The sequence below is a fragment of the Dermacentor silvarum genome, chromosome 2, assembly GCF_013339745.2.
Source record: "Dermacentor silvarum isolate Dsil-2018 chromosome 2, BIME_Dsil_1.4, whole genome shotgun sequence".
In the NCBI taxonomy this organism is placed as follows: domain Eukaryota; kingdom Metazoa; phylum Arthropoda; class Arachnida; order Ixodida; family Ixodidae; genus Dermacentor; species Dermacentor silvarum.
This window is the reverse complement of record NC_051155.1, coordinates 178,224,922-178,239,011: the sequence shown is the minus strand read 5'-3', so window position 1 is coordinate 178,239,011 and position 14,090 is coordinate 178,224,922. Positions and strand designations below refer to the sequence as shown.

At 41.9% G+C, this 14,090-nt stretch overlaps 1 protein-coding gene across 1 annotated transcript in view; it reads left to right on the top strand.

Annotated features, from left to right (window-relative positions):
* Positions 1-47: 47 nt before the first annotated feature.
* Positions 48-14,090, top strand: part of LOC119442198 (ankyrin repeat and zinc finger domain-containing protein 1-like) — a 38,910-nt gene continuing 24,867 nt past the window's right edge. Inside the window, 7 exon segments of the mRNA XM_049661955.1 lie at positions 48-169; positions 2,968-3,158; positions 4,981-5,075; positions 8,874-8,970; positions 9,388-9,437; positions 9,439-9,587; positions 12,189-12,313. Of these exon segments, the coding sequence (XP_049517912.1) occupies positions 2,969-3,158; positions 4,981-5,075; positions 8,874-8,970; positions 9,388-9,437; positions 9,439-9,587; positions 12,189-12,313 (706 nt within the window). The 5' untranslated portion in view covers positions 48-169; position 2,968.

Sequence of the window (14,090 nt, the reverse complement as noted above, 5' to 3'; positions counted from 1 at the left end):
TTATCAGCTGTTTTCATCTCTGACCTCGAAGTGAACCAAAAGAAAGTAAAACACAAATCGCGAACTACAAAACTGGCACGAACAGGAGAGCAGCCACAACTGGCTCCATCTGTCATTCTGCAGAGCAAGCAGACCACGAAGCCAAGGTTAAAGCCAGCGAAGCCTCTGAGTGAGTCGTTTCGGCAGGGTGCGCGTGGTTTGCCAAAATGTGAGTTGTTATTCATTCATTCAGACTGTCAGCTGCGAACGGAAGGAAGATGATTTGTTTACGACGCCTCTTTTTGTAACTTGACTTTCGCAATGGGTATCCACATATATAAGCAACCGCACGTTCCTGGGGAATAGTGAAGAAAAGGAAAAGTATTACAGACATTGCGTAACAGCGAATTAAAATAAAGCAAAGAGGCAGCCGGTGATCTAGTCTTTCTGAAGCTGCCATTCTTTACTAACGCATCCAATATTTCCATACTCATCATACATATATACCACGTACTTTTTCACTTTAGTGCTGGTTTTTGAGTATGTCTAAACTTTGAAGGACCATCTAAACCGCGTCACGTTCCTAGCTGGAAGCATACATGATTTTGTTTCGTGGCAGAGAAAATATGTTGCTATCCGTTTTTCATTTCACGCCTTTGTGGTAAGAGGAGCCAAAACACGAACCGTCTCCTGCTGAATGCACTGATCAACAAAGATGAACTGTTCTGTAAATAAATGAATGGTCTTGTGTGTAGTTCATGCCGGTACCATAGAATAAAGACCAACTTTGCCGGTACCACGTACGTACTTGTGTGCTTGGCCCCAAAATGCAGAAAAATGGTAAATGAGCTTGATTAAATATAGCTATAGCTAGGCTGTTTGCCACGCACGTGCGCATGAACACAAACGAAGAAAGTACGATGAATTAAGAAAAATAGGCATCTGCAGAGGCTTCAAGTCAGCCTTTCTATGAGCAGAGGCAATTATAGTGAGCACAATTCTTTGGCCAGAGCAAGAGTGTCAATGAAGTACTGTAGATATGTTCATAGGTAACATGCTGAGATTGCATGCAGCTAACAGTTGCAGCCCACATGCAGCGGGATGGAAAAGCTTTCTTTCTTTTTCAATCAATCATTTATTCATGTATCAGTGTACATGGAGGGGTACAGTAAGGTGACAGTAATTTTGACATTTTGCTTGCTCTGTACTATATTGTAGTAGAAGTAGGCACACCAGTATGTGGTGCAATACAATGTGTTGCTAAGTAATAGCCGTTAGTTTTGACATTTGTCTGGGTTCTTGGAGCACTGTGGCATCTGTAGGGACAATACTACAAAGCTGTGCATAAACAAGGCTCCTTAGGTTTACAGTATTTGCGTATTTAAGTATGCGTAAAATTCAATCATAACTGTTATAATGATTTTGTTGTGTACTGCTGGTGGTACACATATAGAGTGTAAGTCTGATGTAGAATGTTATTTTCAAAGTACGCACTGGGACGACCACCGTAAGTCCAGCGTATGTCCGCTCTCGGCTTCGGACGTTGGGATCTTAGGCGGACATCCCTCGGACATTTCGTGCCGTCTGCGTTCGGTGTCTGTGTTGTAGATTCTGTTAGATCGTTTTAAGGTCTGTATTGAGCGGTGCAAAGGACCTTACTCAGCTAATCAGTTGAATGAAATAAGCAAAATGTCATGTCCAATGCAAGACCTGGAGAAATTGAGTAGCACCCAATTCAGTGCTTTGCCCGTACAGACAAAATGAAGTCAGTTGAAATTATTTTCTCTAAATACTCATGAATTTCTTGTAATTACTCGTTCAAATACAGTGGCAGTAAAATTTCAACTCGTAATATAGCAGTCACAAAAGCAGTCAACTCCAAAAACTGTTTGCATGTATAGGCTTCCATGGCTGGTCTAAGGGGGAGTTGTGGAGTCGGTTATTGCTGTTAGCAGTCGCATAATCTTTATCACATTCGAGGGCAGATTGTACAGTGCTGTCTTCTCTTTACTGAGATGTAAATACAAGTGAAACACTTGTAGCCTAATTCAAAAAGTTGGGTTAAGTTACGACATGACATTTTTAATATTTCCATTGCTTGGAAGAAAAAGGAAACAGGACCGGAGAAATGCTGGCCTTAAAATTATTTTACAAGGGAAAGTTACAGACCATGTGGCAGTGTGGGTAAAGTACAAAAGTGGAAAGTGTAGATTAATGCATAAAACACATTACAACAATGATGAAGCTGTCAGCTGTTTCAACACCGCATCTATCACGCACTCAAATAAAGAATTCAGCTATCTGTGTCAGCAGCTACATGATATGGGTACATGGTGATTCGTAATAGGCATGCACTCCGAGGCATTTACCTTTTTCTGTTGCCACATGATCTGTGATCTTTACAAGTAAAATATTTTGTTGAAACCCAGAGTTCCTCCTGTCCTGTTCCCTTCTTATTGTTTCTTTGAAGAGCTGGAAATACCTGGAAATGTCTTGTACAGTCTCTAAAGGAAAAGCAAACATTCTAACAACATGTACAGTCATGCTGGAATGAAACACGAACATGAGAAAATGAGCTAGACGGCAAACTTCTTTTTCCGTATTCGCTGCTATGTATGTCACCGAGGTGATTCGTTCATAGAGGCTTAGTTTTGAGGGCAGATTGCACCTAGTAACCAGCTACACCCCAGTAGCACATCTCACTTTGAAGTAATCAACTGTGAGAGACCCTCGTTATTTTCCTCCCGTTGTTGCTTCATTCTGGCATTATACTACGTACTACTATGCACTTCCATTTAACAAGCTTTTGTACTTTTGAATGTACTATGAGAGAGAGATTCTGTGTGTGGTATGTATTGTTACTTTTATTATGTTGAGCATATAATTACATTTGTCGATGTTGCAGTTCAGTAATATATACACAAATATCAGTTGCAGAACCTGATTGACAAATTTAATTTCCTGTTTGTCCATTTGTTTATTTTTCAGTATGTCTGAAGCATCAATGGAACCGGCTTCATCTGGCCAAAATACTGCCGAGGCCACGTCTTATCCAAATTTTTTTACGTGGCAGCTGACTGACCCATTCAAGGTTGAACGATACCTGATTGGTCTCTCGCTTGCCAACTGCACACCACAGCTGGAGCAGGAGTTCTATTCATCGCTCGACTCTAGACATGGTAATTATCAACACAGAGCTCTGCAGGTAGAGTGCATGCATAAAATTCAGCAGAGTGAAGTAGAACATAGTTGGGCAAGTTCGTAATAGCTGATTTTTTAAATTGTGGCAAACACAAAATGTAGGGACGAATAGAGAAGCCAGTTCTATAAGCACGCCTTGTTGTGCTGGTTTTGTTCTGTACAAGGTCTTTTTTTGGCAATTTGGTGCGTATAGCAGTAATGTTTTTGTGTTGCGGATGTATGTGTGTATAAATTCACCTTTCACTAGATACTCAGTTGTGAATGAGGATGCCTTGAAGCATTTGTGTGCTTCTGTGTCATGATGGTTAAGTTTTACTGTCTTGCAATGTTTGTGCTCTGAATTTCAGTGTACATCATTCACATGTCATCAAAAGAAGAGACTAACTTTGTGTAGGCTGTCATTTTAGGGGCAGGCTCACAGTTAAATCTTGTAACAACAAGGTGTAATTATATGCAATTATTAACCCTTTAATTATAATTTGATAATTTTATGATAATAGTTCATAATAATGATTTTATAATAATAATTAAGGATTTAATAAGCATATTGAGTTAATAAAAAAAATATTTTGTGGGAAAATTTTCACCAATATGGGGTAACCATAGGCAGAAAACTGTAAATGGGCTTCAACCCAAGCCACCTAAGACTGTTTGAAATTTGTACAGACAGCTCTCGTCATATGTGAACCAGAGGTGTATATTTCATTTGCTTTGCATCACATATGGGACACTATTGCAGCCGGATAACTTGCATCGGTCTGTCTCCTCTGACGTTGCTTTCAAAAGAAAGCGAGTCGCATGCCAAACTTCTTTTTCCTCAGCCAAACTTCTTTTTCCTGCTTCAAGCCAACTAATGACGCTTGCTGCCTGTCATTCAGTGTTGGCCGAAGATATTTAGTCAGAAACTTCGTACTCTGAAGCTGAACAACAACAAAAAATTTTTCTAGTATGTTGCCTGTAGGCAACACTCATCAGTAAAGGGTTAGAAAACTTGTGGGTTAAAGTGAACTTCAATAACATTTTAGCACCAGCAGGCACTACGATGTGCGAACTTGAACAGTTTATTCATGAGAAAATTCATAAGAGTATATTACATGCATAAACTTAGAGAGGCACAAGCTATCAGGCTGTATGGTGAAAGATGTGTTAGCAGTGCATCTGTCAACCTGCTTGATAAAGAGACGGTTCTTTCGGAAGGAGTGGTATGACATTTTGATCCTAAGCGGTACGGTTTTGCATGGTATACAAATGTATTTTACGAAGAATAAACTGTTGAAGTTAGTGCATCGTGGTATCTACATCTCCCTTTTGTCTTTGTCTGCTGATGCTAAAATGTTATCCAAGTTAACCTGCCAGCATGCCCAACACAGAGCAGTGCTAAAGGGCTTCATAAGAATGAAAACTGGTGAATTGCTCTGGCTAGCAAAACTATTACTAAACTGTTGGTCACTGACAGACAAGTCTTATCTATAAATAGCTTTTTGAATGCACCCCCAATAGTTCTCAATCGTAGCTTCTGCAACCTCACCACCAAAATTTTACACCACATTACATGACTTTGCACTTTGCACCCTCTCTGCATTTCGTATCATTAAACTTCTCTCTCTCTATCCAGTTTGTGTGTTGTGATGTTCATTTGAATCATGCTTTGTTTTCATGGTTGCAATATCTTGTTGTGGTTAAGTAGCCGCATTTGGAATTGCACTTACAAATCCCACCGGTTTCTGGCAACTTGAACAATGTTTCCTTACTGTAGCCAATTGAGCTTTTGTAAAGCTTTTGCAATCCTCTGTTCTGCAGATAATGTGGCTGTTCCAGAAAGCGAGGACCTCAAAGTGTCTACAGTCATGTGCTGCTCGCTCTGTGGAGCTGAGTTTGAGTCACGGGAAGATCAGGTAAGGGAACTTTTTTGTTGCTGGTGTATTTTGAGACAATGGAATGCTGTGTAAAGGTATACCTCAGTGCAGTGTAACGCAGTGCACAACTAATTTGATGTTTAACACTGTGCTGTTGCTGCGCACAAAAGTGGAATTTCTTTTAATTCCTATTAGTAATGCTTCTTTATCGCTTGACAATTTACAGTAGAACCTCGTTGATACGATCCTCTTGCGTACAATTCCCAGAGCCAACATTCACAATTCAGAACACAAAAAATAACCCAATTGAGTTACGCTTATTTTTTTACTGGTTCATATGTTGCCGTAAAACAATATTTTGGCACCAATGTTCAGTGTATCGTAGAACTGTCATGGTATGATACGTTTTCCGGCTGTTAGATCCCATCTGAACAAGAAAATGCACAATTGAGAACAGTAGCCTGCCCACTGTGGCAGCTCCACTGCAATACTCGCCAGCCCCTCTCACAGAAAAACACTGAAGCACACTCAGTTTCTTATTTCGGTACCAGCTAATCTCCTCCCGGGTTGTTGCATGCCACAGTCACAGCTATCACTGCCAACCCTATTGCGATAAGCATCTTCACTTATCTGTGTCACAGCACATGGTGCTGTTGGAAGCGTACTGCATGTATTTGATAGGCGATAACAAAACCCGCCGCCATTCCCTGCTGAAGACTGTGATTGCACGATATGTTTTCTGGCCACTAGATCCCATGTAAACAAGAAAAGGCATGAGGTGTTTGCTATGGAGAACAGTAGCCGCATCAGGTTTCCCGCAATACTCGCCCGTCCGGCTTGCATGAAAACGCTGGCACCATAGTGTTTCATACAATATTGTGGGAAGCTCTATGGCCAGCACGCACACTATTTCTTATTTTGGTACCAGCAAATATACTCGTTGCATGCCGCATTCGCAGCTATCGCTGCCAACCCTATTGCAATAAGCTTCTTCACCTATCTGTCTTATAGTGCGCGGGGTGTAGTTCCATTAGTAGGCAATAACCCAAACGCGTCTCCGTTCCCTGCAGCAGGCGGTGCAATGTGAGTGTCAAATTTCGCTCTGGCAGCATGCGGCATTGTCCACCAGCTCGGTTTTATTTCGTTTTCCCGTCGCTGGTTGTAAAACACTGCGCAATAGGAAAACAACAAAACACATTGTGGGCTGCGGGAGCTGTACCAGCTCGAAGCGCACTGGCTTCTCGTGCGTCATGCCTCAACGATTCACACAACGCTTTGCATTACGTAGATATCAACTACAATTGAGTCTGTCACATTTTTTGGTTTCTTTGGATTGTACGTTTTCCCAGTTAGTATGTTTTTTCTCGCGTTTTTTTTTTTTTTTTTTCCAAAACGTATGACTGAGGTTCTACTGTATATGGCTCATTCCACATTTTGAGGAGAATTACCAATGCATTTCCAGATTCAATGAGGGGAAGAAAAATGAAGAAGGAAGGAATTGAAGCAGAAAACATCATACTTATTGTGCAAATTGCAGGAATTGATCCTTGCTCTTGGATTTGCTCAGGTGGAGCTTGGAATAAAGAATATAAGACAAGTAACATGAATTGTGGACTGGTAGCTTCTAAGAGTACAACCTTAGCAGTCAGAAAAGAAGCTGCATCAGCTTTTTGTATTCCAAGTCTTGAAGCTATTGCGCAAGTGTCAAACATGAAACAATATGTTTGGCCTTTTGGAAAGTGGATACCACTCTTTTTATGTAAAATTTGCAACCATTAACAACAGCTCAATACAGATATTAACATTTCTTTTTGTGAACAAGAATGCATGTTTTCCTAACTCTTTGCAGTTGGGAGCATTTACCCACTTTGCGATAATTCTGGTCAGGAACTCTTCCATGCATTTTGGACACTGTACAGAAAGAGCACTTATGTGGGCATAAGTGTAGCAAATGATCTATTTCAGAAATTTTTTCCGTTTTCCTGATGCTCTTGTACAGTGTACAGCCTCCAGCCACCATCATGTTGATGGTTATCACTGCAAGAACCGTTTTCTGTAGAGTCATCATCGTCACTTTCTTCTTTAGTGTGTTCATCCAAGAATGTTTGCTGGTCATCAGAAGGCAGAATATATTTTTCTTCGTGACAAAAATTGTCGGTGCTTCTTGCCACGGAAAGGGCATGTGAACTCATTCAAGTGTGCTGAAAGAAAAAAGGCTGCTCTTGTATGTAGATGTCGTGAACTGCAATTATCAATGGTCGATAAAGTTCCTGAAAAGTACCACAACAAACACGAAGAAAAAATGTGTGGATGCATGTGCACATGCATTGGATGCTTCATGACATCTGGCCGATACGAAACCGATATTTTCATGTTTTGAGAGAAGGACCGGCGCATGACCACAAAGGGTTAACCCTTTAAGGACGAGACAAAAATGCCAGAAGGAAATGTTTATTTTTTAATCTAATCTAAATGTGCAAAATATGCAGAGAATAAGCATATTCAATGTAAAGAACGAAAATATTTCGCTAGAACATTTTCACCAATAAGTTTGTTGCCTGTGGGCAACATCAGGAAGCAAGCTTCACCCCAAGCCACCTACGGCTTCGCATGGAACTTGTACAGAGAGTTCTCGTCGGATGTGAAACAGATGTGTACATTGCATCTTCTCTATATTACCTGTCTGATACAACTTCGACCAGGGATTTTGCATATGTCTTTCTCCTCTGGCTGTGCTTTCAAAAGAAAGTGGGTTGTGCACTAAACTTCTTATTTCTCGTTCTCTGTCCTGCTCTAATCCAGCAAATGATACTTGCTGTCTATCATTCAGCATTGGCTGAAGACATTTAGCCAAAAGCTCTATACAGTGCAACCCCGTTGATACGGTCCTTGCTGTTGCATTTTCCCAAATTGCTCTGTTGCGTTTTTCAACCCCGTTGATATGTTCCTTGCTATTGCAATTTCTAAACTACTCTGTTGCGTTTTCACAGTCCTAACCTAAATCCCATTAACTCCCATGTAGTATGTTTACTTTTGATATGCACCCATTATGTAATGTCACATCTTGCATTGTGTTTGCATGTAGCGGTCACGTAAGTCTAGCAGTGCAGCCTGCCGGTATGTTGCAACAAGCGACCTACAGGTTGCAACAACAAGCAACACATTGCAACAAGCACAACTTGCAACAAGTGACCAAAGTTCGCAATAAGTGACGAAAGTTGCACAAGGGAGGAGGGGCCAGGTGCTGCATAAGCATATAGGGAGAAAACATGCACAGAGCAGTTGGCAAAGCACCCGAAGAAGTGTGCATCGGTTAAAGCCTACTGGGAGCCACGCACAGTGGGCCAGATCCACTGAGTGCAGGGATACATTTATTTTGGCTGCTGGTAAAGGTCTTACATGCATTGCATAATCGCCTGTTCCTTTTAGTGAGCTTCACCACAATAAAGCCATGTTATGTGTTGAAGCATATGCAAAATATTACGGTGTAGCATATCAAGAGTTGAAAGGGCTACTGTTACGCAACATTGTATGTTTCCCTTAATTGTACAGGCACCCACCATCCTCAGCCACAGTAAAAGCTCCGAGAGATGTAATAAATGTACTGGCAGCCATTCAGGGAAGTTTCTTAAGTTGCTATGGTGATTTGCAGCCTTCCTCACGGTTACGTTTTCTCGGCTGTTACATCTTTTTTTCTGTGGTCTTTTGAGAACTTATCAATAGGCGTTCTACTGTATACTCAAAACCTAAACTCGGCAAGAAAAAAAAGTATTTTTCTGGTGTGTAGCCAACACTCATTCATGAAAATTAATATAAAACTTTTTTTGCTATCTGCAGGTACAACACTACAAGGCAGACTGGCACAGATATAACTTGAAGCAGAAGATATGTGGGGCAAGAGTTCTCAGTGAACAAGAGTTCATGAACATGATTGGTAATTTGTTCTTGTGCTTCTGAAAATCATGTTTCAAAATCAATTATTGTGTAATTGTGTAAGGTTATTCTTTGTGATGGAGGAATGTCTTCTCTAACCACTAATTTCTAGACAGGCAGCACAAAGGCCCATAAGTTTGGCACTAATGATTTGAAGCCTGTCAATAAAAGGTTATAAAATACTTAGATATTAAAAAGAAGACACTTGAGTTACGTGGATTTCTAAGGCCCCATCTTGACTTAGGTATGTCCTTTGATTCAGGAATATATCACAGCTGTAGACAGCATTATTTTAGCTCTAGTAAGTCCTGTGGAGTGGTGCCTTGTGCTGATTGTACGCATTCACTCTTTAGTGACTTGACTTTGGCCTATCAAAAAGAAAAAAAGAAAAAAAAAACGTTTGTTCTTACAATTTTAGAGGAAGTCTCTAGTATTTCTGGTTCCGAATCGGGGACTGACACGACGTCAGGCGAACGAAACACCGGAGTCTGCGAGCGGGGGAGAGTCCAGTCCTCGCCGGAGGGTAAAAAGTGGAGACGCTCCAGGTAGAAGCCCAACAAAAGCCAACCGTATGCCAAGACAAAGGACTAACAGTGTTGCCTCAACTGATACTGAAGGGTGAGCCAGCCTTGCACGTCTCACAAGCAATTAAGTCCGCTGGTCGTTGTTATAAAAGGAAGGAGGTGCTCAGTGTTAGGTGGTGACTAGAGATGTAAGGCCCGGTAAAAAATCGGAAAGGTTGGGGAAAAAGCTGTCCCTCCCCATTTTTTCAGCAGAAAGAAAGTGGAAAACGACCATTAAAATTTCCACATAGTTATACTTGCCATTCTCTGTTGTGCAGCATTTAATTATAGAAACAACGACAAGAAAACCGAAGCACACTTTTCAAATCTCTTTATTATATGCTTTCAGTCTAGTTTTGAAAACGTAGCATATCTTTCAAACATAGCAGAATATGGGATACTCAGAATTTCCTGAAATTTTGCATCCCTAGTGGTTACGTAACGCCTTTGCACTAATCAGCCACTGACACCTACACGTAGCTCCTAGGCTGCTGCAGATACCTTTGCCATCTGCCAGTTGTGAATGAAATTGACTTTTTTTTCCCGCAAGTTTTGCAATAGGCTTACATAAATGTATTTGAAAACTCTTATATGTACAATGAAATTTTAATGTGAAAGCAGCCGCAACTGATTTTAATGCGAGTACAGTCCAGTTAGATTGATTCGCACACTTTGCCTTTTCCTCAGGTATTAGATTAGCAATCTTTCAAAGAAAACAAGGTGTTCATTCCAGTGTCTTCATGCTTTCTGCGTCATTATCACATGTATTTATAATTATTTAAAAATATAATCATTTTTTATTACTGGAATAATGATATAAGCTATCCTTACTGGAGTTCCAATTTTTCTTAACATTTCCAAAATTATAAAAAACAAAAACAAATTTTTTCCCGAAATTAAAAAAAAAAATTCCCCACTCAGAATTTCAGAAATTTTGCATCCCTAGTGGTAACGCAGTTCAATTGATGTTTCTTAGTTTTGTTGTGCTAGGGCTGCTATACAGTAGAACCTAGTTGATACAACTGTTGCGTGCAATTTTCCTGTGCCATCGTTCGCGATCGAGAACACAAAAAATAATCCAATACAGTTATGCTTCTTTTTTCCGGTCCATATATTCCCGGAAAGCACTATCATTCAGGCCTCGATGTTCAGTGCATCGCCAAACTGCGATCGTATGGTAACTTTTCTAGCTGCTGGGTCCCATATAAACAAAAAAAGGCACGAGGCACGTGCGATCAACAAAAGTAGCTGCCTTCCTCAGCAGCTTCCCTGATATACTCGCCCGCTTTTCTCACGTGAGAATGCCGGCGCGCACCATTCTTATTCTGGTACCAGCAAATCTCCTCCCGGGTCGTCGCATGCCACATTCACAGCTATTGCTGCCAACCCTATTGCGATAAGCATCTTTATCTATCTGTTTCACAGCGCGTGGGGCTTAGTGCCGTTTGAAGTGTACCGCTGTGTACTGCATGTTTTTAATTAATAAGTGATAACCTAAAAGTCGCCGCTGTTCCATGCTGCAGGCGAAGTGAGTGTCATGTTTCGCTCTGGTGGCATCGCAGGCCGGTATCACCCACCCGCTCAATTGCATTTCGGTTTTCGACTGCTACACGGACAACTCAAGCCCCACCAGCTTGACGTGCATTGCAGTCTCGTGCTGCAAGGATTCTAGCCCAGTAGGCACATCAAAACATCCCGCTAAAATGCCTCACTCAAAGAAACTGCTGACCCACGCCGAATTCGAGGGGCATAAATGTAAGCTTGCCGAAACGGAAAAATGACAACGCACATCTCATGCTGCAACGATTAGTGCAGCCTTTTGCATTACATAATATCAACTACAGTTGAGTCTGCCAGATTTTTTTGTCACTATGGAACGTACGTTTCCCGGTTAGTACATTCTTTGGTGGTTTTTTCGTTTTTATTTCCAGAACATAGGAAGTTCTACTTTATACTGCTACAGTTATATACTGTTATAGTACTGCTATGGTACTGATATGTACTGCTGTATACTGGTAACTAGTACTTCTATTAATTACTGTTTTTATTCGCCTTATTATGCTGGCTATTATGCTGGCACTAAACCATGTGCATCGAGTGCACACTACTATTGTCGTTATCACACATTTCACTTGAAAAAAAAAAAAAAAAGCATCGAGTTCTCTCTATTCTTTTGCATTTGTTACCTGTTCCTCAAGCCAAATTTTGCTTAAGCTTGTGTGAGGACTTGAGCATAGTTGTGTGCTGTGGTTTGAGCAGTTTATAGTGGAATCTCGTTGATACGATTCTGCATAATACATATTTGCTCTTTTTGCCAGCCAGTGTATTATAAGAGCAATGTATTTCGGATAACACGATTATTGGATGATACATTTTATTATTTTATTTTCCGGTTCCTGTCAAGATTGTATCAACGAGATTCCACTGTATATGCCTAAATCGCCCTTTTATAATGGGGATGCGAGTCGCATGTGGTTGTAAGTTACAGATAATGAAAATACAGTAGTTCTCATGTCGGTAGGCTTTCCATTTTGATGATTGCACAAGTTGTGTTAGCCTCCAGCAATGGCAATACTTGAGCCCGCATGTAAAATTCTGCACCAGCTTCTCACTTGCATTTCTCTCTCTCTCTTCTCTTTTTATCTTTTCTCACCAGAGAAGAGACGGATGCTGACAAGGCTGAGAGCAGTAGTGCTCGCATGAATGCCAAGGTGTATCTCAAGAATGGCGATGGTCAAGTCCTTGCCCTGTACAGGTGTATTGTACATGGAAAACTGGCAAGTGGCCTGTGTTGTAACTGTTACATTGGGACTGGCTGTGCCACAGAAAGTGCAAACTTTATTTCTTTAGCCGGATAGGCCACATATGGTGGCCTAGCCGACTGCACTTGATTACACAGTATCGAGCCATAGGAGAAGACTTCTGGTGCTTGTGAGATGCAACTGTGCTCAGGGTTCGGCAAGATCAGTGTGGCTGCACCAAGTATTTACTGAACTTGCCTGATGACATTGTTAAGCGCTCCTACTTGGGGGTGCGACGTCCGCAAAATTTTTGGACATGCTCTTGCACCATAGCTCGGTTGGTGTCCCAAAGACTATTGGTATCTACCCGCTGTGTTGGCGTAGCAGCTTTGGTGTTGCGCTGCTAAGACCGAGGTTCCGGGATCGAATCCCGGCCACGGTGGCTGCATTTCGATGGGGACGAAATGCAAAAACACCTGTGTACCGTGCATTGGGTGCACGTTAAAGAACCCCAAGTGGTCAATGTTAGCGCGGAGTCCCCCAGTATGGCTTGCCTCATACTCATATCAGTGGTTTTGGAACGTAATACCCCAGAATTCAATTAAATTAATTGACTATTGCTGTCTAATACACCGAATTTGGCGACAGAAATCGAACAGACTTGTGTGGCGCGTCCATACTGTCTCCTCCTCATCTCGAGCATCTTTTCGGTGTTAGCAGCCTCGGTAAGGAAGTCTTGAATGTTTCTCGGCAGGTTTCACATCAGCTCAGCGAAAATTTCTTCTTTAACACCTTTGAGCAGGTAGCCTAGCTTTTTCTCCTCCAGCATTGCAGAATCTTCCCGACTAAAAAGATGCATCATCTCTTCTACAAATACGGTCACATTCTCGTTTGGATGTTTGAGCTTTATTTGCAGTAGCATTTCGGCTGTTTCTTTTGTGACGACGCTAGCGAACGTGTGAAGGAGGCTACCCTTGAAGGCGTTCCACGACACAAGCGTGGTCCCTTGGTTTTGAAACTTCATGCCAGTGGACCCTTCTAGGATGAAGCATACGCGCTGCATCTTTGCTTCATCGTTTCACTCATTGTGCTCTGCCACATGTTCAAGCTGTTTAGTCCTCCGGGTCATCGCACAGCCTGCCATGAAAAGTTGTGAGCTCTCGTGGTGGTTGTAGTAGGATGGCTGCTGGCATCGAAGGCTGATTCATTGGGTTCATTGTAGCAGTGGCAGCGTCGGCTGTCCGTCAGGTCTTCTCTGGCAGCAGGCCGTACTCTGGCTCCAGTTCGTTATTTCAGCGGTTTCTTCTCCGCTCTTCTTCGTCATCATTCGGGCTCTGGTTGTGGCTTTCTGGAGCAGACTCAAACATACCCAGCACCTCAACCAGATATGTCACGTACAGCACGTGCGCATGAAGTCAGCAGACACTGCATAGAAAATAAAGACCATTTATTCTGGCTGAACTTGTGCCCCGCTATGAAAACAGTCGGCTGCGTGGCAGCAAGTGTGCTGTTACGGACAACGGTCGCATCAAGAAGATTGTCGTCAGCTACATGCAGCTAGCTTTTAGAAGATTGCATGATACATGTTATCGCCCTCCAACCGACAGCCGTGATACACGTCATTCTTTACTGTAGCCACCAGCAGTCGCGGGTTATCACTACACAACGAACCAAAATATAACGGCAGCAGAAATCATGCGGCACACAGCACGAAGTGCACGTGGTACTGCCTCCCTGTGGAAAAGAAGCATCACCTCGATGCCAAACAGTAACGAAGCTGAATGGGAAGCCTTCTGCAGGATAATCTCGCAAGGCGC